This window comes from Misgurnus anguillicaudatus, chromosome 24, assembly GCF_027580225.2.
Source record: "Misgurnus anguillicaudatus chromosome 24, ASM2758022v2, whole genome shotgun sequence".
NCBI classification, from domain to species: Eukaryota; Metazoa; Chordata; class Actinopteri; order Cypriniformes; family Cobitidae; genus Misgurnus; species Misgurnus anguillicaudatus.
The window spans coordinates 17,494,663-17,522,260 of NC_073360.2; the positions used below are offsets into that span (position 1 = coordinate 17,494,663).

The 27,598-nt window shown below is 36.9% G+C and overlaps 1 protein-coding gene across 3 annotated transcripts in view; it reads left to right on the forward strand.

Annotated features, from left to right (window-relative positions):
• The window catches only part of cadm1b (cell adhesion molecule 1b), a 234,965-nt gene that overhangs the window by 124,774 nt on the left and 82,593 nt on the right, over positions 1-27,598 (forward strand). For 2 of the 3 annotated variants that reach the window (XM_055196276.2, XM_055196278.2), the window contains exons 2-3: positions 14,321-14,341; positions 26,308-26,454. In XM_055196276.2, coding sequence (XP_055052251.1) covers positions 14,321-14,341; positions 26,308-26,454 — 168 coding nt within the window. The remainder of the gene's footprint in view (positions 1-14,320; positions 14,342-26,307; positions 26,455-27,598) is intronic. The other variant, XM_055196277.2, reaches the window with a different exon arrangement.

A 27,598-nucleotide genomic window follows, 5' to 3' on the forward strand; every position in this document is an offset into this window, starting at 1 on the left:
GCTGTCTATTTTAAAGCAATCATATTGATTTAAGTTCCTGAAATATAAACAATATTTCCCAAGAGTGCTTTTAGCACGAGGTCCCGGCAGCACAAGGTGAATCATTAAGCCGTCTGACACGCAGTTTGTCAGGCGACTTGTTTGCATCATCACGTCCTCTATGATGCATGGAGAATGGAGCTCACTCTGGAAACGGTAGAAGACTAAGTGCCATTTATTTTTTTAATATAGCTTCGCATTTCCTGCCATTCGTTACAAGCGGAGAGGAACGTTAGAACAGCACACACATAACATTTAGTCGTCACTCTGAATGATTGTAATTCACGCACATTGCAGTTTGCATCTGTTTAATATGCATGCGCATCCGAACCATAAGCCTCTGAGATACGGGCTCTGGTGTAAAATAACAGTTGTGGTCTGCCTGTGGGAGTAAAATGAATGCCTTCTGTCAGGAAACGCGTGTTCTGACAATATGAAGGCTGTTTATTGTGTCATACATTTCACGGTATACATTAATTACATTGCGGTCTATTTACAGTACAGTATGTGTGATGTCAGCTGTGCCTGTGAGGTCATCAGAGACGTTCCTTCCAGGTCATCCCAAGCATTTTAAAGACTCTTTACAAGACACGCTGGTCATGAGACACGATAATTAATACTCTCGTCCCCCATCATTTTCATTTCATTATAGCAATTTCTTTCAGGAGAATGCACATCAAATGACTGATTATATAAAAATGCACTTTAATCTGTATATATTTCAGCTATAAAAAAGAATGCACACATATCTTAAATATATACAGTATTGTTCAAAATAATAGCAGTACAATGTGACTAACCAGAATAATCAAGGTTTTTAGTATATTTTTTATTGCTACGTGGCAAACAAGTTACCAGTAGGTTCAGTAGATTCTCAGAAAACAAACAAGACCCAGCATTCATAATATGCACGCTCTTAAGGCTGTGCAATTGGGCAATTAGTTGAAAGGTGTGTGTTCAAACCTGTTGTTTTTTTGGGATTTAGCAATCCTGTGAATCACTAAACTAATATTTAGTTGTATGACCACAGTTTTTTAAAACTGCTTGACATCTGTGTGGCATGGAGTCAACCAACTTGTGGCACCTCTCAGCTGTTATTACACTCCATGATTCTTTAACAACATTCCACAATTCATTCACATTTCTTGGTTTTGCTTCAGAAACAGCATTTTTGATATCACCCCACAAGTTCTCAATTGGATTAAGGTCTGGAGATTGGGCTGGCCACTCCATAACATTAATTTTGTTGGTTTGGAACCAAGACTTTGCCCGTTTACTAGTGTGTTTTGGGTCATTGTCTTGTTGAAACAATCATTTCAAGGGCATGTCCTCTTCAGCATAGGGCAACATGACCTCTTCAAGTATTTTAACATATGCAAACTGATCCATGATCCCTGGTATGCGATAAATAGGCCCAACACCATAGTAGGAGAAACATCCCCATATCATGATGCTTGCACCTCCATGCTTCACTGTCTTCACTGTGTACTGTGGCTTGAATTTGAGTTTGGGGGTCGTCTCACAAACTGCCTGTGGCCCTTGGACCCAAAAAGAACAATTTTACTCTTATCAGTCCACAAAATGTTCCTCCATTTCTCTTTAGGCCAGTTGATGTGTTCTTTGGCAAATTGTAACCTCTTCTGCACATGCCTTTTTTTTAACAGAGGGACTTTGCGGGGGATTCTTGAAAATAGATTAGCTTCACACAGACGTCTTCTAACTGTCACAATACTTACAGGTAACTCCAGACTGTCTTTGATCATCCTGGAGGTGATCATTGGCTGAGCCTTTGCCATTCTGGTTATTCTTCTATCCATTTTGATGGTTGTCTTCCGTTTTCTTCCACGTCTCTCTGGTTTTGCTCTCCATTTTAAGGCATTGGAGATCATTTTAGCTGAACAGCCTATCATTTTTTGCACCTCTTTATAGGTTTTCCCCTCTCCAATCAACTTTTTAATCAAAGTACGCTGTTCTTCTGAACAATGTCTTGAACGACCCATTTTCCTCAGCTTTCAAATGCATGTTCAACAAGTGTTGGCTTCATCCTTAAATAGGGGCCACCTGATTCACACCTGTTTCTTCACAAAATTGATGACCTCAGTGATTGAATGCCACACTGCTATTTTTTTGAACACACCCCTTTCAACTAATTAAACTAATTGCCCAATTACACAGCCTTAAGAGCGTGCATATCATGAATGCTGGGTCTCATTTGTTTTCTGAGAATCTACTGAACCTACTGGTAACTTGTTTGCCACGTAGCAATAAGAAATATACTAAAAACCTTGATTATTCTGGTTAGTCACATTGTACTGCTATTATTTTGAACAATACTGTAGTTCACAGAGATATATATGACTTCTTTCTTCAGTTGAATGCAAATGAATCATTTTTATTAAAGGCCGTCATGTACACGATGAAGCTCCAATAAGCACACATATCCAAATCTCACTGGTTCTTATGTGTGACTTTTGTCAAATGCTTGTTTCGTCATGATACATGCGAGAACCAATGAGAAGAAATCTGCTTGTTTACATTTTAAATTGGCTACATAAGCAAACATATTTCCTTTTTAGAAGACATTTATTAACCCACTGAAATCATTTGGATTACTTTAATGATGCCGCTTTACCACTTTAAGTCCATAATAAGAAGTCTTTTCGTTTGATAAATACATTTTTCATGCTATTCTGGCTGGTAACTCAATATGGAGTGGCACCATTGCAGTTGCACTGGGAGAAATCACAAGTCACCTGTGAATAACAACAAGTAATCAAACACATTATTTTGCATCTCCTCAGGGGTGAGACACTACATTTTGGAAAAAAATAGATAGATAGTGCTAAATATACTTGTGGTTAGACTATATAATAACTAAATATTATACATAACTATTATGTAAGGTCCTTTGGGTTGTTATTACTTTTTCAAAATATTGGGTAGGAAATGCTTATGTCGACATCTTTCTGAAAAAAATGTTGTCCAGTAAAAGGATATTATCCACTGTCAAGAAGATTATTTTTCTGCTGCTCTTGTTTTGTTTTTTGTGACCTGTTTGTTTGTTTTATGGCATTTTTTGCTGTAAGCGGTTATTAATCTCAGTGACAAATACAAATTCTTGGTTGTGTGAACCAAATACGGTCCAAACATTAGATGATAAAACAGCAGAATGAACAAGTTACACCATTTCATATCAACATTCTACAATTTGAACGTAATTATACAACAATAAGTGTCCTTGGATTTCATCGTCCAAGTATCATTTCTGATATTTAGTATAAAAGCACTGGGACATTTGTATTTGTTTTTGTTTATTTACAATTATATAAGCTTTGTTTGGTAATCATACATTTTTTGTAACACATTACGAAAAGTTACATTTATTGACAGTAGTTAATGCACTGTAATTCCGTAGAAATTACAGTGTTACTTGCTGCTGCTTGCGGTAGCTTACCGTAGATTTAAATTTATGTTATTTACTGGCAAGAGTTTGCTCAAAGTAAAAAAAAATAGATATTAACAAGTCTTTATCTTAACAGAATAAAACCATACAATAACAGCAATAATCAGAAATCATCAACAAACTTTTTCAGTTTTTTGCTTCAGATTTTGTTTCCCAGAATGCTTTGCTTGATGCTGTTATTTTAGTTTTACTCTGTAAAGACAAAGACTTGTAAATGTTTGATGTTTAATGTTGAACAAAAATCTTGCCGGCAAATATCATAAATTTAAATCTACGGTAAGTTACCGGCAACCAGCTGCAAGTAATTTCTACGGAATTTTTTACAGTGTAGGTATCATCATAGTTAAGCAATATCGCTCGAGTAGGAGTGTGATATAGCTCTATATATTTTTACTAGATTCATTATTATTATACTAATAATATAATAATTTAGAAGCTCAGATGCAAAAGGCGCTAAAGGCCATCTCTGTCAAAAATGAGATAATGATATTGACTGAATGCTCTCGGTACATTACATGTTCATCAAATACCTTTGCTTCACCTCCCCCCCCCCCAAAAAAAAAAATCTTGCTTGCACTAAGAGGAAACATTTACAAAAATGAGGCATTCAAATTATTGACTAATAAACTTTTCATTGTCATTACTGTAAAACTACTGAACCTAAGCAAGAGCCTGTTGAAAAATGCTCATTTACAAGAAAACATGTCACATGCACTTAGATCATTTTGCATCTGAATGCCTTTATTATTAATAAGATATATTATTATTAAATGTGACTCAGTCTGTGAAATCTTTTTGAAATGTAGTTTTCTACATAAAATCATCCTACATAATCTAAAAAAAAACATTCTGTGAAAATATAACTTTGATATCTTTAATATTGACTGTGTCAAAGATTGAAATCAATTCGAAACCAGTGATTGAAATCCAACTTTGATGCTCCTAATCTGGCCAAATTCTGTCAATATTCAAATAGTTTTACTAAACGGTTTCATAAAATCAATAGCTTACTTGCAAGCATGCCACTGTTTCCAATTTGAGGGTGTTTTGTGTAGATTTTTAGCAGCGTCTAGTGGGAGATTGTGATTTGCTGCCAATGGCTTAGTCTGAAACACATATGCTGCGTCCTAAATCGCCTACTTCCATACTATATATTAGGCGAAAGGCAGTAGGCGAGGCGAGTAGTATGTCCAAAATTATGATATTCCAAAAACAGTAGCCGAAAAGAACCCAAATAAGCTACTTCCGGTTAGATTTTGAAGTGCGCATATGGACACTTCACTATATCATGATGCCCCGGGATTGGAGTTATCCAACGAAAAAGAAGAGGTGTCGTCATATTAGGAAATGGTGGAAAGCGTTAATGCAGCTGTATTCGCCCTGGTATGACATGACGTGATGAAGATGTATGTCACTTGATGTATCAACATGGTGTATTTACAGAGGCGTCATGCCCATTCAAACTGAGGGGGCACGTGCCCCCTTGTTTGTTTTTTTTTGAGCCAAATGGATTTTTCATGCAACCTTAAAATTAAAGAAGCGTCAATTAATCTGTTATTTGACTTTTAATCTGTTTAATATGCACAATATTATCAATTCTGTGCTGCATGCTTGTCACTTTTCAGAGTTTTTTGCCGTTTTGATATTGATTTGATCGTGTTGCATTGCTTTTTTTCTGGCGGCAGGCGCTGCAGACAGTGCAGTCACTGACGTCATTAGCGTCTGAGTGCTCATGGGCTCTTTGCTGTTGCATTTTGCTATCTGAGGAATTAAAACGTTTTAGAAACGCTCACAACATTTCCAAACCCCAGAACGGTAATGTGCAGTTAACCTCCTCTGTGTAGAAAATGTATGGTTTAAAATGTGACAGCATTGACGTTATATTAGTAGATTACTAGATTCATCTTGGTATGCCAAAGTTCGCCAGAGTTCACGGGGGCGCGGAATCACACGTTCACAAAAATTGATGCAATAATGCGTTCCTCTAATAATTGTAACTACAATTTTTGTATTATTATTGAACATTCAAATCAATCACGTGGCTATAGCTTTTCGGTGTAAAATTACATACATTTTATAGGATAATGCAGTTGTTGTGCAATGCATTAATTAAAATGCATTAATGACATTAAACATAAACTTAAATAAATAAAACATGCCATTTCAGATGTAAATATGATGCCAATATGTCATTATTTCGATTGAATAGTATTTGATATGAAAGTTAGTCAACACTTTTATTTTAGAGGTTTTTGCATGAAGGCATAAGTGCCATGGAAAACACTAAAAGCTCTATAATATTTTGTTTGATGTCTGTGTATGCACAAATTTCTGTGAGCTGTGCACACGCCCCTGTGTATGTAGTACGTCCGAATCCCATTCATACTACCAGGATACTGACCTACTGTTTTAACGGTCAGTAAAAGTAGGTACTTCATCTCATTCAGTACGTATACAGTATGCGGTTTTGGACAGAGCCATAGAGAAGCTACGGTAGTGCCACTGGACAAACATGTCATCGTCTGAACCAATGTATAGCGACAAAACACGCTCTATAGAGCAGTTTGTCCATTTAGGCTTACTGTAGAAACATGGCGTCAAACTTCCATGTAAGGCAGGGGTGCCCAAGCTCAATCGTGGTGGGTTAGTGTCCAGCAAAGTATAGCTCCAATTCTAATCAAACAGACCTGAAGCAGCTAATTAAGGTCTTACTAAGCTTACTAGAAACTTGCAGGCAGGTGTGCTGAGGCAAGTTGAAGCTAAACTTTGCAGGCCGAGTTTGGGCACCCCTGGGCCCTGATATAATGGGACCCACGGTGCATATAGATAAAAACGTCTCATTCTAAGATAATAAAAACAATACAGTTCATTATGTTAGGTATTTATACACCACTGATAATATAGTTATGTATATTATATTGCATTTCTGTCAAGAGAGCCTTCTAAAAGTCCCACATTGCACCTTTAAGCATTACTGTGATAATCTGCAGCTGTGGTTAAATTCAGAAAACAGCACGCTTGCAAATATAATGTTGCTATTTTAAAACACGTGATATCATCTTGATGTTACACATATTGGGTCTCAAATGAAGGGACCTTGACCTGCCAAGGTTGAATAAAACAATTATTAGCTGTCCACACTGTGCACATTTTCCACAGATGCTTGACAAACGAGGGCTCGGGTAGCCGAGATGTTTGCTTCATCATTCATTTCCCCCACCCACAGCTGATTGATCGCTGTGATTGTATTAAGAAAAGGAAAAGGGGAAATTGAAAAATGCTAGTTGCGGCATGGAAACACAGCGTTGATTATAAACTGGTAGACGGGACAAAGGTGGCCAACTTTCCATTTTTTAGCCCAACAAATATGCAGCAGGTGTCTCTGACAGATGTCTCATTGCGCTTCACAAAAGACATTAAAATAGCAAACAAATTGATGCATTTTGTGGCTCTCTCGTGGCAAATGGAGTCTGTTTTGATGGATGCTATTACCCAGAGATCTAATGGTGGGGAGCGTGTGACTGAATGGCACAGGTGTTGCGGAGTGTGTGTATCTGCTGCACCGAGCGTCCTTACTTAAATCATCGTGATATCCTGAAGTGTATCTGTCGAGTGGTTCACTATGGTGATGTAATTAGTTTAACCTTTCAAATGGATAGATGATTTCCCACAGTATGACACTTATGATCGAATTGTAATATCCGTAATGAATGGAACATATGCAGCCTTCCCTGAAACTGGGGCAGATTTAAATCATCACGTGCAAAGTAAAGTGAAGTCCATCTTGTGGTTTTTGGAGATGAGGCAATTTGGCAGATTGCAGTTTCGCAGTATTTCGAGAAAAGCTGAGTGGACGTGGTCCACCGTGAGCGCTGGGCTAATTTTAATGTGAAGTCCAGGTGGGTGAGCGCAGGTTTAGTGACTGTTCTGTGACCTGTGTTCTGTCGGTCGTGGTGGGAGGATGGTGTTCCTGTCAGCTCCTCTCACCCTTATGTTCTCATTATCCACCTCCTGTCCCCGATCCCAATGACAGACTCTGACACAGCAGCACACATCCCTCCATGAGGGAGTATTATATGGAGAAATACTACATTATGGGAATTAAAGAGTAGAGACTAATAGATGACCTTCTATAAAACAAGCATTTCATCAGTGTCAGTTTTAATTAAACAATAAAAAGTCATTATTTACTTTTATGAACTTCAGTTTTGGAGATTAGGAGCATTAAAGATTAAATTCAGTCATTGATTTCACATTGATTTCAATCTTTGACCTTAGTCAATATTAAAGATATCACGGTTATATTTTCACAGATAAAGGATGATTTTATGTAGAAAACAGTAAATCACAAAAAAAAGACTTTTGCAGATTTCACAGAAAACTTGTTTGGTGTATTATTATTATTATTCACTTGTGCTGTTAAAGTCCCAATTAAATAAAAAATTTAAAAAATGCACTTTTAAACCACAACTTCTCGTCTATCTCCGGTTATGTGAAGCACCAGCGCAACCTCACGCAATAAGTCAAGACGTCAAGAGGTCACGGAGGACGTATGTGAAACTACGCCCCAGTGTTTACAAGTGTGGAGAAAGAGGACCGTTCCGACGTTGTTGTATGTGGAATGATACTAATTAATGTTTTTGTGTCAGTTTATTGTTTAAAATGGTCCGCAAATGTGAGTTTCATATATGTAACACGTGACCTTTGCACGGCTTTACACAATTACGCGAGGTCGCGCTGGCGCGTCACAGGACCAGAGACCGACGAGAAGTTGTGGTTTAAAAGTGCATTTTTTTGTGTCAAAAATGACAATGGTTTCGCTAGATAAGACCCTTATGCCTCGTTTGAGGTCATTTAGAGTCTTTTGAAACTTTTTGAAACTTTTGAAAAGTCTTCTTTTCATGTGCCCTCATAAACTTTAATCAACAATCAACATCTCAAAATGTATTTCTGTCCTCTTGTGGCGATCATTCTCTGATGATGTCAGCTAGGCGGGTTGGGTGGGAGCATCCGATAACTCCGCCCCCTCCAACTGTCAGTCTGCTACCAGTTGCATTTCTGAATGAAACCCCTACTTTTCTATATCCAATCAAAGCAGAGTGCTAAACACAAGCCACACCCACTATTTTCTTTGCGTAATATCCTGTTTCATTCATAAATGCGTCACAACATCACAACAAGTAATGTCAATTGTGACTTCTGGTTCACGGGACTTTAAAGGCAGGGTGCGTGATTATTGAAAAACACTTTGGAAAATGGAGTCGAGTACCAAAACACACGTTGCCTGGGTTGCATATGTGTGGGGCGGGTCTATCAAAAGAAGGTCCAGATTCTAGTGGGGTAGGGACATGTTTGTTTAGGTGATTTCAAATATCAACATTGGCTTCCAGAGATCATGCACATTGTCTTTAAGTGGTTATTGGTCAGTATACGAATTGCTGTATGGTAAAAAAGTTTTTTTTTAAATAATAGTTGAATGTTTTGCTATTTTTGTGTTTTATACATGTGGTCAAAATAACATAAAAGTTAAAATGACAAGAGGGTTGTTAAAATAATGACAGAATTTATTTCAGAAAAGTATCCCCTAAGGCAGGCATAAATGCTGCCGTTTATTATCTTAGATCTAGTGGAAAATGGCCAGCATCTGAGCAAGAATAGTTTTTTTTCACACTTTTTAATAACTGTTCACACATATCCACAAGGCTGCTATCAGTACATATGCAGTCTGTTGAGAGCGGCACTTTTTGCTTGATCTCATAGAAAGCACATAAAAATGTTTCTTTAGCACAGAGACTCCATGACCGTACAGACCGCTGGCAGGTTGAATAGCCTTTTATTTGTTTCTCCAGATTTAATTACATGCTCACTGGGCACTAGAAACACACTTGATGCTGGTGAAGAAAAGCAGTGTGAAAATAACATGAAACCAAGCAACACTCGGGATCTGTTACAGTATATGCTATAAAACAACATGATCTTTAACGCTTCGGCGTCAGACGTTGTGAAGTTTGCTACTGCATGGAGCTTTATGCATATGCACCTCTTAGGGAAAAGTTAATTATTATTACCTGTTAATAGAAAGTTGAGGTTATACGTCTGTTTGAAGTGGAATATAAAGTTAATGTGAGGCTATAGGAACTTTGTGCTCTGACTATACGGTGGTCACCCAAATGGGTGTCCTTGGGCACACATGGCACGCACAGTTTTTTCAGCTGATCCTTGTTCAGGTGTGGTTTGAAACCCGTTTACCCGTTTAATTAAACAAAGGCACAGCGGGTCACATACAAACTCAAAGTCACGCCACGGAAACAGACAGAAGCACATAGCATTGTGCACATGGTCAGAATACACAAATATGGCCACTCAGCGGGGCAACTACAATTATAGCTGTGAATTTAAAGGGGAAATAAAGCAGATATCTGAAGCGTACAAATCTCAGATCAGCTAATGTGGCTTTTCTTATGCAGCTATGTTTGTATTATGTGACGTGAAACGCTGCAGTGTTTTTCTTTAAATGTAAAGATTTTCTTTTTGGTATGTGTCAGACACAAGATTAGTGTTTAAAATATTTTTTATGAATATGGCATTAATGAATGAATGATTTAACACCGCTAGATGATTTTTAAGCCTTATCTGTTGTGTTGTAAATCTTATCTGACCTTGTTGTGTAAATTCATAGCAGGTGAAATACAGCAAGAGGACCTTCAGGTTGAGGGCTGGCTTTGATTTTGGCAGATTTTTATGCATATCTGATAGTGTTGACAAAAAGTTAAATGTATGTTTTAATTTCTTCTTTTAGGACATAGTTGAGATATTGTTCCTTTAAAGGGGACATTTCACAAGATTTTTTTAAAATGTAAAATAAATCTTTGGTGTCCCCAGAGTACAAATGTGAAGTTTTAGCTCAAAATACCATATAGATCATTTATAATAACATGTTAAATTGACACTTTAGGTGTGAGCAAAAATGTGTCGTTTTTGGGTGTGTTCTTTAAAAATGCAAATGAGCTGATCTCTGCACTAAATGGCAGTGCTGGATAGTGCAGATTAAGGGGCGATATTATCCCCTTCTGACATCACAAGGGGAGCCAATTTTCAATGATCTATTTTGTCACATGCTTGCATGGTTTTGTTTACCAAATGGTTTACTAAAACTAAGTTACTGGGTTGATCTTTTTTTACATTTTCTAGGTTGATAGAAGCACTGGGGACCCAATTATAGCACTTAAACATGGAAAAAGTCAGATTTACATGATATGACCCCTTTAAAAGATGCATTATTGTTGCAAATACATTATTTTATTGTATATACACACTGTAAAAAATGTCCTTGTTGCACTTATATATTTTTTATTTTATATTTGAATTCACAATTTATTTCAATATATACATATATACATATACATAAGTGCAACAAGATATTTTTACAGTGTTGATATTTTACCATCTGAGCTGGTATTAATATTATGTCGTAAGTTTATAAAAACAAATCTAATGTAATGGTAGGTTTCAGTTAGGAACATTGTAGTGATTCATTTCAAGATTTCTATTTTAAAAAACAATTGGCCTGTTTTGTACTTTTAAAACATTGCATGGGTGAATGCTTGAGAAGCATCAGCTTTATAAATCGTTCTCTTTGAATGATGCTGAGCTACTGCAGCTGTCTGTACACGGATGGCATCAAATAAGCTTCTGCTGAAATCTGACCATCAATATCTTGTAGGAAGACTGACAGTAGTGACATCTAATCACTGCCCTACTGACATGCCATAACTCTCACCTGATGCATGTCAGCCTGAGCAGCTTATTGACACCAAAATTCACTATTTATAGTGCTGTACGCGAGTGTCTGGATGAGACTGAAAGACTTTTTAGAGGATTTTAGCCTCACATTGTTTATCATACGCTATATCCATGTTAAACGATCCGCTTATAAGTATCTGCGAATGTGATGGTGTGCACGGCTGTTGACGTTTTTTGATATCCAAAATAGTCTTTATCATGTGTTAATGCAACCGAATCTTATTAGAAGAGAAAGCCTACTTGTATATATACTTTTATAGAGATTATTTTACATTTCTCAAATCAAATATACCATTAATACTTTTGTTTATTTTTACACAGTTGAAGGATGTCGTGCAAAGCAGTGTATAGTGATTTCCATTCATTTCCATTATTTATAATTTTGTCAGCAAAAATATTAAAGAATGTCAAGTAATTGCGTTTATACCAAAGACTGTAAAAAAGATGAATGACGTGACGTTGCCTCCTTCCATTGTATTGAATTGAATGTCCGACCATGGTCGCCGCCATGTTACGTAAAAACGTCAGTTTGGAGCCAGGGCATGCGCAAAAGGAATCATCCGTGGAGCAGAAGGCGGAGCCGCGGTATCAAACTTCGTCCCAAACGCTTGCGCGACCAATTCTACCACGCCAATCATAACAACACGCCTCGTTTCTATAGCATCAAATTACTAGCTTAAATGAAATTTATCACAAAAATGAACAATTGAACATATATCAGTGTGAATGAGTCCCATTCGTTTGAATGGAGAGAGTGGGGTTTATGACTTGTACTGCAGCCAGCCACCAGGGGGCGATCAAAAAGCGAGGCTTCACTTTTCAAGACATATGAGGCACACCTGGTTTATACTTAAAATGCTATGAAATGAATTTTAGCAAGACAAAATAGCCTGACGTCTTATTAAAAAAATGTCATTGCCACTACAAAATGTGATTGAACAAAAACATATGGTGTGAAACAGTGGAAAAGTCATTACAGTTGTTGGTTTTAAAATAGTGGTTCAGATGAAAATGACAGTATGTTCCCGGCATTTCCCATGTGTATGCATTGATACTGTACATGACTGTTTGTGGCTAATGAGTAGTTTGAATTTAATCTCAGTTAATTGGCTTAGAGGACTTTACATGAAGTTATTGAGGAACTTCTCTTTGATCAGTGATGTTTGTTTTAACCATGTGGTACAAGAAAATTCAACAAAGTTGTGTCTACTTTTGTAAGAACAAAGCATTTTCATGTCCATAGACTTTGCCTTTTAATGGTGTTAAACATTATTCTGATATTATATTAGTCTTATAATATTGCTGTACGTGAGTCTCTACACCTTTTTTTAAAGATGCAATGTGTGACTTTTAAAAGGATCTCTATTACTATTTTATCAGTGTGTCCTTAAATAATGAACTGTATTGTTTATCTTAGAATGAGCCGTTTTTATCTTAATACATCGCAGGTCTCCTTACGTGGAAGTCGCCGTCATGTTTCTACTGTAGCCCTAAATGAACAAACTGCTCTACGGTGCACGTTTCATTCCTACATTGTCTCAGACGACGACATGTTTGTCATGTAGCAGCTACATAGATATATACACTAAATGTCGCCTTGGGGTTCTAAGCATGGGGAAAAAACGCCACCATCTTGGAACAGGGGTCTTGTCATAGGAAGTAGCTCGGTAAAGCTGCTATCTCCGCCTGTACTTCAAATTCATGGAAGATGCCGGACTTACTTGTTAGGCCTACTAGCACTATGCATTATAGTTAGAAAAAGTAGATTTTCATGATATCAAAACTTTTTTTCTGGACTCTAATGCTAAACACATGTCTGACTGTTGAAACGAACCAAAAGAAAACCAAGAAAATAGCATTCATGATGATTTATGGTGATTTTATTTCCGTTACATCATTGCCTACAATGACGCTGACGCGGGGCTCCCCTGTTTCAAGATGGCGGCTCTAGTTGATGCATTCAGTCCAGTTAGCTGCCGTAGCCAGGGCGACGTCTGGTGTACATATCTATGTAGCAGCTACTGTAGCTTCTCTATGCATTTCGAAATGGAAGTTGGTTGCAATTCACAATCTCACCACTAGATGCCACTAAAAACACACTATACCTTTAAAGTGTATATGCATGTATAACTTTATAATCTTTGGTTGTTTCCTATTAAGTTTCTAGATGATTAAATCATTTGAATTTATAGGTGGTTTATAATGCTTTTAAAATGACAAATCCCATTACATTTAGTCCATGCATTCATCTCATTTGACATTACAGTAGTTTTATTTTGTTCTGCGTGAAGATATTGATCTTGTTTCAATACAGAGTTTTGAGAGGCTGGTATTGTACCAAAGCCAAAATTGTCTTATTGATCCAAAGCTGCTCTATTGTCTCTTCACTCCACCTGTGATGTCCAGCAAACTCTACAGATGTCTTTTTTCTGAAACAGTCTCCTTAACTTTAGTGGCATCCAGAGGTGAGTTTGCGATTTGCAACCAACTTTAATTTCAAAACGCGAAAGAAACTACGGTAGCTTCCGTAGGATAAACATGTGGTCGTCCTGGACAACATAGGGATGAAACGCGCTCTGTAGAACTGTTTGTCCGTTTAGGGCTACTGTAAAAACATGACGGCGACTTCAATGTAAGGACACCCGCGGTGTATGTATATAAAAATGGCTCATTCTAAGGTAATTAAAACAATACAGTTCATTATGTAAGATCTTTATACACCATTCATAATATAGTTATGTATATTATATTGCATTTCTGTCAAGAGAGCCTTCTAAAAGTTCAGCATTGCACCTTTAAATATGACATTGTAACACAGCTACTTGAAGCAAATGCTAATCAAGTCAAGAAAAGGATTGTGTGATCTCACCCAGAAGTGTGTTATGATCTTACATATGCCACGAAATGATTAAAATCCAGATCTGAATGAAATGTGATGCATTCAAAAGAATCAAGTGAACATTTTCTGCTTTAACAAAGTTGTGTGTCCTGCCTTCTCTCCCTACGCTTGCTCAGGAGCTTCTCAGATCATACCAGGTACTGCTTTTCTCTCTCATCTGGGTCACATGACTTCTGACCCCTGATTTTTTTTTTTGCACGGTCTTCCTGTATGCATGGTTTGATGGCTTGCCTTTGAGGCAGTCTGCATGTTTTTTTAACCTTGAATGTTTTTTTTTTGTTCAGATTTTAAGAATCTATATCCTAGTTTCACAGACAAGGCTTAAGGCTAACACATGTTTGAATTGTCTCAACTACAAAAAAAAATACATGTACTGACAGATCTTAAAATATGGAAGTGCCACTAAGTGTCTAAAGATACACACCAGTAACGTTTTTTCTAAAGCATGTTTATAAAAAATGCTTAAACAGCTTAATTTAACTAAGGCCTAGTCCTGGCTTTATGGGGCGGTTTTCCAGACAGGTTTTAACTTAAAAGCAGGATAGGCAGGAATTATCCAAAAAACTTCTTTTACAAATTTGTTGAAACTGTCTTTATATGCCAATACATAAGTAAAATGTAAGTACGAGTATAAAACTCGAGTGTCTGTAGACCTCTCACCACTGTTTTAAACAGCTCATTATTTCCATTCGGGACGAAACAAATGATTGGCTTGTGCGACCATCACTCTCTCTTGCGACCATGGCACCACCCCTGTTGCTATGGGATCTGCCCACACATGCGCACACCCGATTGATTTGAACGTGCACAAGGCACTCTAGGAAGAGCAAAAGTAAGGCAGAGAAAGAGCATTCAGAACTCTAAGTACCTGCATATCCAGTCAGCGAAGGCAAACAAGGCAAAAAAGGAATAAACGAAGCAATCAAACGAGAGTAAATATCGCGTGGCTTTTCCTCGAGTCGACGATGCGGTAGCGGTATTGTCTCTGGAGTGTAGTCCTCATCAGAGTCAACAATGCTTTCATCACGGAAACTCTTCCATGCAAAACACTAGCTTAATAGTAAGAACTAAAAGCCATCCTATTTGTTTATATTCATAGTGATAAAGTTAGATGTGTTATTACATGTGATTGTGACATGATGTTATTACATGCACCGCGCTCCTTCCTCTCCGCTCGTCTGAGGTAAATGCTACTCAGCGCGTCGCACGTTCATGTGTTTTGGGGGCGTGGCTTTAGAATAAACCCAGAAGGGAGGGGGTGAAGTGAATGGAAAAATGAGCTGTTTCATGAGAGGTCTACAGACACTCGATTTTGATACTCTCTTTTTCAGAGTACTTACATTTTACCTATGTATTGGTATATAAAGACAGTTTAAACAAATTTGTAAAAAAGTTTTTTTAAATAATTCCTGCCTATCCAGCCTTTAATTCAGGACTAGGCCTTAAGTAATTTTTACAGACATACCTTACAAAAAACAATACTTGTTGTGTGCATCTTGAGGCAAAACAATGGCAGTGATATATGTTAAGATACATCAGTGCAAGATGTAAATTAAGGCACCTCAAACATGCATTTCAGTCTGAGACTAGGATAAACCCTGTCTAGGAAACTGCCCTATATGTCCTAATTTACTTGCTTTTTAAGTTTTGAAAGTTTTTGGTTGTTTTGAAAGTTTTACATCAAACCGCTCTTACAAGAGACATATCAGCTAGTAGTCAGACAGGTACATTTGAAATCAGCATGGCCAGGCTATGAGTGCAGCAAGACCAGCTTACATTTTCCTTTATGCATTTGATGGACGCTTTTATTCAAAGCTTGCAGTGTATTCACGGTGTACGTTTTATCTGTTTGTGTTGCTAGAGGAATTGTGGTGGTGCTAATGCATTTCTTTACCAATAGAGCTACAAGAACAACCCACAAAGCCGGGAACCATCTTAACCTAGAAAAGACTGGCAAAAGACTTTCCCAAAGATTTACTATTATGCGTCAAACCTGTTAAGTTCCAAGAATATTGTAAACCTGGATTATGACATCCTAAAGCTAAAGACTAGTATTTTCTAGTAAAATAAAGTAAAAAACAACCAATATAGGTACTTGTTTCCATAGTCAAGTTAGCTACATGTATCGTCACATAGTAAAATAGTCTTGCCAGTTAGTCAAAAGTTGCAGATAGTGATTTAATTGTAAATCCTGCTGGGTTTACCAATTGGTGTGTTAATACTGGTGAAGTTAAAGAAATACTTCACCCAGAAATCATTTATTTACTCTTAGGTTGCATTGTTTTGAACCCATGACTCTTTCTTATATATTTTCTATGTTTTTTATATACGGCTGTTTTAACTTAGTTACATTAGCTTGAAGCAGCAGTCTAGCATAAAGAGACTGGTGACTCAGGATTAGTCAAACGAGACCCCTGCATGGGATTTATGTTGTTAGGCGCCACCTGAATCAGTTTGAGAATTACAGTACCACTAATGTATAAGTGCAATACAGAAGATTGAGCGTTTAAATTAATGCATTTCTGTTTAATACGGAGTTTTTAACCCTCATAAATGGAGACTTTTGTAAACGTTGCAGACCATTGTTGGTATTTGTCAGTTTAGCTTTAAAGAGCACCTATATTGTCCGATTCACGTTTTTAAATGTCCTTTGGTGTGTAAGTGTGTATTAGTATGTTATAGAAAAGGTACAAACCCCAAAGTAAACGATGACGCGAGTTATCGTCTCCAACGTAAATCTCTTTTTTTGGACTACAGCAAACACACGGATTGTAGGCAACAGTTTAATTCCTGGAATGGGTGATGTAGATAAGACCGACATTAGCTTAATTACTCCCACTTCAGACTCACAGCCTGTAAGTTAACTCCTGTTAGCAACCGAAACTTTCAAACATGGTAAGGAGCGTCACGTTTCCTGCTGACGTCAGAGGTATTCAGGACAACCACAATGTACAGATTAGCTGGCCAATCTGGGACACCAAGTTTTTCAAATCAATGAGTTTTGTACATGAATCAGTGTGTTTCAGGAAGAGAGTGAAATCTGGAGCTACAAAAATTTACGGTATGTGGAAAATAAATGTTTTAGCAATGAAATAGGTGCACTTGAATACAGTGTCAGTGAGTGAAGATGTAAACTGCATGAATGTCAGCACCAGCGTCAGTGCCACCATTTAGAGGAAACTTCGGCTTTATGAGTTCACAAATTTACCACAGTTTGTTTTTGATGTCGATTTTGTTGCTGGGGTTTGAATACGGGCTGTGACGATACATCGCGTTCCCCATTGAAAAGACCTGCCTGAAATCGATTCTACTACGGCTCTGTGATCAGTAGGAAGTCCTTATCAATCTAAAATCAGTATGAGTTTAAGTCGTTTATAATGTGAATTTAAAAACGCAACACTCGTCAAACACAATCATTCAAAATATTTTTATTATCATGAAAATACCTGAAACAATCTGAAGAACAGCGATATAAATATCCCTTTAGACAATTTCCTGGAATAGCGTTTGTAATGCTACTTCTTCTGTGGCACAAATGGCGTTTCTACACGAGAGCGCCCTCTAGCTTTTGGATGTGGCGGCATTTCACCGTAAATCATTCAAATTCGTTCATTGAGAAAACACGCATTTGCACGATTAATCGTCACAGCCCTAGTGTGAATGGTACCTTACCGGTAAAAAGATGAAATGTTGTTGCTTGTGTGAACAGCACATTTGTGTATTTACTGGAAAAGTCATTCTTGTAATTTTATGATAATGTACCGTGTAAAAGGGTCTAGTGCTTATGCCTGTCTGACGAAAGCCAGTTCGAACTTTTTGCAAAATTGCATGTGAATAGGTACATTTAAGACCGTTGTCATGCTTTAAACATATTAATAGTGATTTCCATTTTCCATCTTAATTGAACTTCCTTTCTGTTAGCTGGCGCTAGAAAGTATGCTGCATAAACAGGTAGACAGGTTTATGTTCACCCAACAAGCTGTATTTACATTTTGCATTTGTATCTGCTTTTTCAAACCAACTAACAGTGCATTGATGCTACACAGTGTGTATTATGGGGTGTGTATTAGGTTTCCCAGACAGGGTTTAGGTTAATCCAGGACTAGACCTTATTTTTATTAGGTCATTTAAGAAGTTTTTACAAACGTACCTTACAAAAAACACTACAGGTGTGCTTTTAATTAAACAGGACAAGCTGTTTTTAAATGAAAGCAGCTCAAACATGCATTTTAGTCTGGGATTAGGATAAGCCCTGTCCGGAATCCGCCCCTATACAGTATGTTTGACAAGTAGGCCTTTCTTTTGAATGAATATTTGTAGTAAAGAAGCCGGGTAAGGGTTAATGACCTGCCGAAATTACTTTTTTGCAAAGAATTATTAAGCCAAGCTTTGTATTAAAAAGTATATATATTAATTAATGATACTTATATAATATAAAATGAATAAAACCTGTTCCCACATTACCTTTTTAATAGGTATCAACCTTGAGAAGTTGCTGCAGGAAATGTATATATTACCCATGGGATCTGTTCTTTAAAAAGGCTTTGAAAAGAAAAGATATGCTATTATCACGAAACTTCACATGCTTTAATTACATTTGCAGAATGATGCAATTCTTAACCAATAGAGCGTTCCAATCCCTGTACAACCTTCACTGTGCTTCACATTAGCTAATTATGTAGTGCAATAACAATGTGTGTCATTTTTCCAAAAATGTACAGTAAAAACCTAGTAAGCTGCCAACCTAGACATCATTTTTAGGCAGTATTTTCAACCATGCTTCTTGTTTAAACAGAAGAGAATGATGGTGATGCTTATTTGGCCAAGGCTAAAAGGTGTTTGGTTGGATGCATTATGGGATTGTTGCGATGTGATTGGAGCAGTCCCGCCAGTCTTTCCCCTGAGGACTAATAATAATGGCGACTTCTCTGGAAGAATGCGGTCACAGGTGCCCACTGCACTGCCTAAAAGTGACCAATTTTCTAATCTAATAAAAACAAATGCAGATTTGTACGGAAATTTGTAAATAATCATATATTGAGCATTGTCGGGCAGATACTGTATGTGGGCAATTGTTAGCCTGTTTGCTGTTGAAGAGTTTACAGGGCTTATTGTAAACTGAATTGAAGGCTTGTTGTTAAGCCATTGAGAGGTGTGAAGGATATAGACACCTTGATGGGGTTATGGGGCAGAACTGCACCAGACTATCATGGCAGACACGCCCTTGAAGGGCAAATCAATGAGTTAAATCAAATTTAGGCTTTGTAGACATGGAACTCCAACAATAATAACTGTCAGTGACTGCAGTCTACTTGATGCATTTGCCACGCGACATGCATCGGCAGAACTGAAGATAGTGGGGTGAAAGATTTTAGGGGCTCACTGGAAAGTGGATTTTAATACAATTTATAAATGCTCAAAAAAGCTAGGAACTAGAATTCCTAGCTACGTTTGTGTGCATCTTTCCTCTGTATTTGAGTTGTTTTTTATTTTTTAGAAATTAATATATATTTTTTAAGAACAAATAAAGGGTTTGTTGTGGATAAACGGTTCTGAACCTGGAACTTTTGTTTTGAACTCTTATTTTTAATTTGAGTGTCCTCAAGGCAACATGTTTGGAACATCTTTGTACTTTTTTCCCCAAAATAATAGCCCAATTACACTACTGACTTATAAGCTAAGTATAAAACATAAAATAAGAGAATGATACTTTTACTATGGTTAAAAATGTACATTTACACTTAGCAGATGCTTTTATCCAACAACTCACAACAATAAAACAATAAAGCGAATCATCTTAAAGAAGTAATAGAGGAATATGGATAATGCTGCGTGCACATTTGGTCGCTGTCTATCGCTCATCTCTTTAAAGCTATATCCCAGTTCGAAGGGTGGATCCTTCCAAGGATGCTAGGACTCGGTCTTTGAAGGTTGCAGCCTCTGAAGTCCATAAACAGAATTGAAATGAGACAGTCTAGCCTTCAAAGGATCCATAAGTTGTATTAGCTGGTGTAAGCGCCCACCGCACCTTCAGCAGGACTGAGCAGAGATGTTTCTGACTAAAATAATATGGAAAATATGACAAATAAACAAATAAGTAACCATCCTCTAAGTCAGTGTTTCCCAACCCTGGTCCTCGGGCACCCCCTCCCAGAAAGTTTTAGATGTCTCCTTATTTAACACACCTGATTTAACTCATCAGCTTGTTAGGCACACATGTTTACCATTTTGGAAGGAGGCTGATGAGTCGAATTAGGTGTTTTAAATAAGGAGACATCTAAAACTTTCTGGGAGGGGGTGCCCGAGGACCAGGAATGGGAAACACTGCTCTAAGTAAATGACTTAAAGGATTAGTCCATTTTCTTAAAGAAAAAATCCAGATAATTTACTCACCACCATGTCATCCAAAATGTTGATGTCTTTCTTTGTCCAGTTTAGAAGAAATTATGTTTTTTGAGGAAATTCCAGGATTTTTCTAATTTTAATGGACACCAACACGTAACAGTTTTAATGCAGTTTAAAATTGCAGTTTCAACGGACTCTAAACAATCCCAAACGAGGTATAAGGGTCTTATCTAGCGAAACGATTGTCATTTTTGACAAGAAAAATAAAAAATATGCACTTTTAAACCAGAACTTCTCGTCTATCTCCGGTACTGTGACGCGCCAGCGCAACCTCACGTAATTGCGTAATGCCGTGGAAAGGTCACGTGTTACATACAGTATATGAAATGCACATTTGCGGACCATTTTAAACAATAAACTGTTACAAAGACATTAATTAGTATCATTCCACATACAACAACGTCGGAATGGTCCTCTTTCTCCACACTTGTAAATACTGGGGCGTAGTTTCGCATACGTCCTCCGTGACCTCTTGACGTGATGACGTATTACGTGAGGTCGTGCTGGCGCATCACAGGACCAGAGATAGACGAGAAGTTGTGGTTTAAAAGTGCATATTTTTTATTTTACTTGTCCAAAATGACAATCGTTTCGCTAAATAAGACCCTTATGCATCGTTTGGGATCGTTTAGAGTCCTTTGAAACTGCAATTTTAAACTGCATTAAAACTGTTACGTGTTGGTGTCCATTAAAGTCCATTAAAATGAGAAAAATCCTGGAATGTTTTCCTCAAAAAACATAATTTCTTCTTGACTGAACAAAGAAAGACATCAACATTTTGGATGACATTGAGGTGAGTAAATTATCTGCATTTTTTGACGAATCCTTTAAGATGGATGGAACTGCTTTACGCTCATTGGAAGTTGCTCCCAATAGTCGCTTGTCATTTGCATAAATATGAACTTTTCTCAACTTTGTCACATAGCTGGACACACCCACCTCATGTCACCAATGGTTACTGTCGCTAGTGATTCCGGAGGTCAGCAAACTTTCATTGAAATGAATGATTGCCGTTGCTAGTCACTGCGGTGCTGCATGCAGCATAATAACATATTAATTATTGAGGTTTTCGGTTTCTTGTTATATATTTTTTGTGCTAGGCAAAGATTAATCATGATTAATCGCATAAAAAATAAAAGTGAATTTTTTGCATAATATATGTGTGTGTACTTTGTATAATTATTGTGTATATTTAACCACACACACATACATATATTCATTTCATTTTTTTATTTATATATCTTTTTTATATGTAATATAGAATATATAAAAATATAAATGAATATATATATATATATATATACACGTGTAAATGTTTCTTAAATACATACATGGATGTGTGTGTGTATTACATTTATGTATTTATGTATTCATATATTATGCCGAAAATCACTTTTATTTTGTATGCGATTAATCGCACTAATTTGTACTTAATTTTTTGTTTGTCATGATTGTGGCACTGTTAAAACTAGCTTCCCAGATGTTTTAACGTTGGGCACGGTCGCACATACAATCCCAGCATTCCTGTCTGCTAATGCTTCTAAATGAAGTGGACGATGCTTTATCATGTCTAACATTCACAGCTCAGGAAGACAGGCTAAATGTGTTTTTTCTACGGCTATTTGTTGTTCTTTGACTGGGATGTGCTCGTCTAAGCTGGCTCATCTCTGCAAATCCGAGTCTGGAAAATTGACATGCTTTATTAGTCTCTGTAAATGTCACAAGGGTTTGAAGCCGTCTGATCGCTCGGCCGTGCAAATTTGCATTGGGTATCGTCTTACAGCTGTGTCTAAAAGTCTGCGTGTAAGGATGAAGTGAATTAAAGGGTTATACTTTTGTCATTTTTAATTCCTCTCAGATATAAATATAAAACAAGGTGACTTTTGCTTCTCATTTGTATGCGCCTGCGAGGTATAACGGATGCCTATTCCGGATGTAAACCATAAGGAATTGGCACAGATTTTGTTGTAGGTTGTTTCACATACTACGTGTTTAGCTCTGTGTTTGCAGAGGATGTTGTTCGGGTCTGGCTATTATGCTGTTGAGAGCCGTGTTTGATTGCCAGCTTCCATCACCTCGTGCTTAGATGGAGAGGTTTGATAAAGTTCTGCCGTGAGGAGCAATTACCAGCCCTTCCCCTCTCGCTGACCGAGATCGCTGTTTCACACACACCACAAACACATAACGCTGTAAAATCAATACATCTGAGAAACCAGACAGCACGTCTTACCATTGCATGCACAGTCAGATGCAAGTAACTGCTTGTGTTTACAGTGTCTGTATGACTTTGTGTTGCTCGAGACAATTATGGACCAGATGTTCTAAATTCTGGGGCCAAAATGTTTTGGATTCTTGGGTTTTTATCTGACATATGCCTTTCTAGTGTTCAAAACATATTTTTAGCCATAGTACTGTATTATTCATAGCACCATAGTACTGTATCATTGTAGTGTCTGATGTTAATATCATAGTACTGTATTATTATGATGTTTAGTAAATATGGCCATGGGGTAAAACTTTAGCTTGTGGCCCAATTCTTACTAATAACTATAGTTGCTTAATAGCATACATATTACTAGGATATTGGCTGTTTATAAGTACTTATAAAACACATATATACAGTATGTCTTATTCTGCATGACCTTATTCTACATCCCTTTATTCTAAATTGTACACTTATATACCCAAAAGGTGCATATTTGTACCTGAGAGGTACATATCTGTACCAAAATGTTACATATTAGGACCTTTTTAATATAAAAACGTTTTAAATCTGTTTAAATTTGATGTAGAAAAGACGTCCACAACAACCATATTTGGACTAAAATTAGCCCCTATCCACCTGTTTCTTGACGTAAATGCAAGCGCCGCTATCTTTGAGTTTTCTTGTTTATGACTTCCGCGGTGAGCCACTAAAGCTAATGTTAGTCTATTGGGAAAGACACAAGTGTGCCGTTTGACTGGCTGTTTAATGTTTATTATGAAATGCAGGAAGATCGACATAATTTATGCAGTTAGGGGTTGCCATAATAGCTAATACAAACGCATTAAATCTCTACAAAACATTTGTTTTAACCATAATCCATGCACAAGAACTGAATGTGGCGCACTTGCACTCATGATCTGTATTTACAAATCCATCCAGTAAAACCTTTCATAGAAACTGCCAGTATAATTGTTTAAAAACAACTAATATTATGCTGATAAAATATGCTGATTTAGCTGATTTATTTATGCTGCTACTATATATTATTACAAAAATGCGATAACAGTACAGAATACATACAACATAATCTGCTTCGTTAATGTTTATAATAGTTCATATGGTGTTTGCGCGTACTTTTGTTATGTTTTAAATGAAAAAGCAAATACTTTCAACTCAAAAGTAAGCAAATAATTTCATAAGCTCATGTCTCCACGTAGTGCGTAAGAAACAATGTAATAATATTTTGATAAAACGAAAACTATACTCAATACATGTAGTAGTTTAATATGTTTATAATGGTTTGTTCAAATAACTTACAATGTGTTGAATGATACTGACTGTGTTGGACCGCGTGAAGCTCGACGTGTCACCGTACACAAGTCCATTAAAAATTACTGTTTAGAAAAACCTCACACCAGAGGGACAGTTGTGACATTTTAAACCATCCCCTGAAAAAAAAAACACGAAGTCTTGGTAAATTCCATGTATAAACTCTCGACTGACTTTCCCATTGTAAAGATACTAGTATGTCTCTGTTCTTTTATATTTGCACATTGAACACCCGTCACCTCCGATCAACAACACGAAATGATTGAATATATCTTCATATATCAAGCCACTTCTTAATTTCATCCTCACACTGGTTCATACATGGCAGGTGTAGTAAATATTAAAGGAACAGTATGTAAGAAATGTATATCAATTAATCATAAAATGGCCCTGATATGTCACTAGACATTAAGAAATAATTTTCATTTCAAATACTTATATCACTGACAACAGTGGTCTGGATATTGTCATTTAAAAAGTGGAGTTGCAGCCCTCATCTGATGTTTATATTGTCATATTGTGTATTGGCCACCAGTTGTGTGATTGCAGTACCAGTTTTAGCCACAAGTTTTGTGATTGCTATACCAGTTTTGGCCACAATCCTACATACTGTTCTTTTAACTGTTTAAATCAGGGGTCTCAAACTCAAATTGGCCGGTGCCCCCAGGGGGGCCGCGAGAAGGTGACATTTCATCGGGGGGCCTCAGTTTTATGACTATTTTAAGGTTAAAAAAGTACAATTAATTTATCATGTAATGTACTGTGTAATTCTATTATTTAATGTATAAAAATAGCAGTGGTTTTTACCTTTTAAATATACATTTCATATAAGTAAATCATTTCTTAATGATTTAATACTTTAATACTAAGGCCTATTAAAACCTTGCACTAAACTAACAAATAAAATTTCTTTATACATTTATAAACTATTATAAAAAATTACCATCAGTAAGTGTTTGTGTTTTGATTTATTTTGGATTGTTTTCAGTCATGGGGCCGCGAAGGAATTGCACAGTACACAAGGGGGGCCGCAAATGGCCCGCGGGCCGGGAGTTTGAGAACCACTGCTTTAACTGTTTAAATCATGTTTTATGCGTGCTCACACTACACTGTTTTCTACCGGCTGGCTATTGAACCGGAAGTCTCGCACAGGAAGGGAAATACATCACATCACTTACTTCATCGTTTGAGAAAAAGGTGGATACAGAGGTTCAATAAACTTCAATACCGTACGTTCAAGACGTCGTCTGGTGTCACAGTCTGCACCTTCAGGGAACCAAAATTGGACGTGCAAAAAAGACGTCGTTTCGACGTCACATTGCTCACTGTCCCAGTGACAATTTTTGTACCTTATTTTCTAAGAGTGTATCCAATACCTAAACTTGATGACTACCTTTTAGTGTTTACTGAGGCAAAAATCATAGTTAATGGTTAGTTAAAGGCAGGGTGCATGATTTTTGAAAAACACTTTGGAAAAGGGAGTCGGGCTGACTATCAAAACACACTTGTAGCCAATCAGCAGTAATGGGCGTGTCTACTAACCAACATCGTTGCCTGGGTTGTGTATGTGTGGGGCGGGTCTATCAAAAGAAGGTCCAGATTCTATTGGGGTAGGGGCGTGTTTGTTTAGGTGATTTCAAATGTCAACACTGGCCTTCAGAGATCAATCACTCCGCCTTTAGTAGTGAGAATTGGACCATAAACTAAAGTGTGACCTATTGATGGATTTTATAATTGACAGCCAATGTTAATAAAGGTTAGAAAAAAGTTGTCATTTCCATAAAAATCTATTCCAAATCAGTATTGCCCTTTAATAAAACACAGATTCAGATTATACCTAAAAACATCAGTATTCACTGGATTTCACATGAGGATTCACATTATCATGACAGTCATCTATTCAGCCTGGACTTACAATTTCATGATACAAGAAGAGAATGAAACAGGATCTGAATTGTAATAGTATTTTCATTTTATTTATTTTTTGTGAGTATCACAATCGCCTTTCTCACTGAATTTCAAGGCAACAAGCAAATGAGAAAAATGTTGTTTTGCGGATACATTGTAATTACAATCCAGATTGTGATAACACATGCCGTATGTAATAACCTCACTGATGTACTGCTGTTGTAAGGCGTTTTTAATGTTTTCTCTGGGTTCTAGTGCAGGGTCAGAACCTGGTGACGAATAATGTCTCGGTGGTGGAGGGCGAGACGGCGATTATCAGCTGTCGGGTGAAAAACAACGACGACTCTGTCATTCAGCTGCTCAACCCGAACAGACAGACCATCTACTTCAGAGATGTGAGACGTAAGTATTTGTAAAGTATATATAATTGTACATCTAAAAAAATTTGGGGCATGATTTTAGTCACCCATCTACCCATAAATTACATGTGACCTCTGACTGTCAACTCCTGTAACTGAATTTAATTATAGACATAAATCCTTACCTACAGGCACAGGTATAGATTTGGTTTTTAGAATTTGCAAGTTGAAATGTCAACTGTACATATTTATTCATTAATAACTGTATAAATATCGGGTGGTTGTTTAATTCCATTTTATTTTTATAGTGCTTTTTACAATTGTTCATTATTCCAAAGCAGCTTTACATGAATAAGCAATTACTAGTTTTGACTATGGGGGTGGGGGTTTACTTCCTCCAGCCCTCCAGAAATTACACCCCTGCCTACACTGACACTGTCAAAAAAAAAACATTTTCAGCAGTCACTTTGGCTGTACCTTTCATAAAGTTGCTTTGCACCTAAAGAGTTCATATTAGTACTCCAAAGGTACATATTGCTACCAAATACATACATATAATGGTACATATTAGGCCCTTTTTTAAAGGGTACTGTGCCAGCGGGTGTACATATTTTGACAATTTTCAAATGTACACTGTAAAAACGTTGCTTTAACTAAAAAAAGAAAGTTACCTGGTTGTCTTAAAAAAAATTGGTATATATTAACATATTACACAAATCGTTTGAGTTAACTAATATTTTTAAGTTGAATTAAAGCAAAATTGTAAGGCAACCAGGTAACTTACTTTTTTAAGTTGAACCAACAAATCTTTTGTGCAGTGTACCTGTTACATGGTGTCAACATAACTGCTGAAATTAGAGAATTGTGTTATTATTTTTCATACAAAACAACGTGTTTTTCCAACAGAGATAATAAAGCAACTTAAAAAAAAATTTGTTGAAGGGAGGGGTCATTTGTAACACCATAGATATGTATAAAGGCTAGATGGCTCAAGGCGGAGTCCCTAACGGCATCACCTGGCGGCCATCTTACGACAGGGCGCTCGCTCACTCGTAGCATTGAGTTTAATGGTGCAGGTACTTTTAAATGACCATAACTTGCTCAATTTTCTACCGATTTTTGGATTTTTACAAACGTTATTAACGTGGCTATAATTCTGGATGCTTTAACATGTTTCATGAATTTAT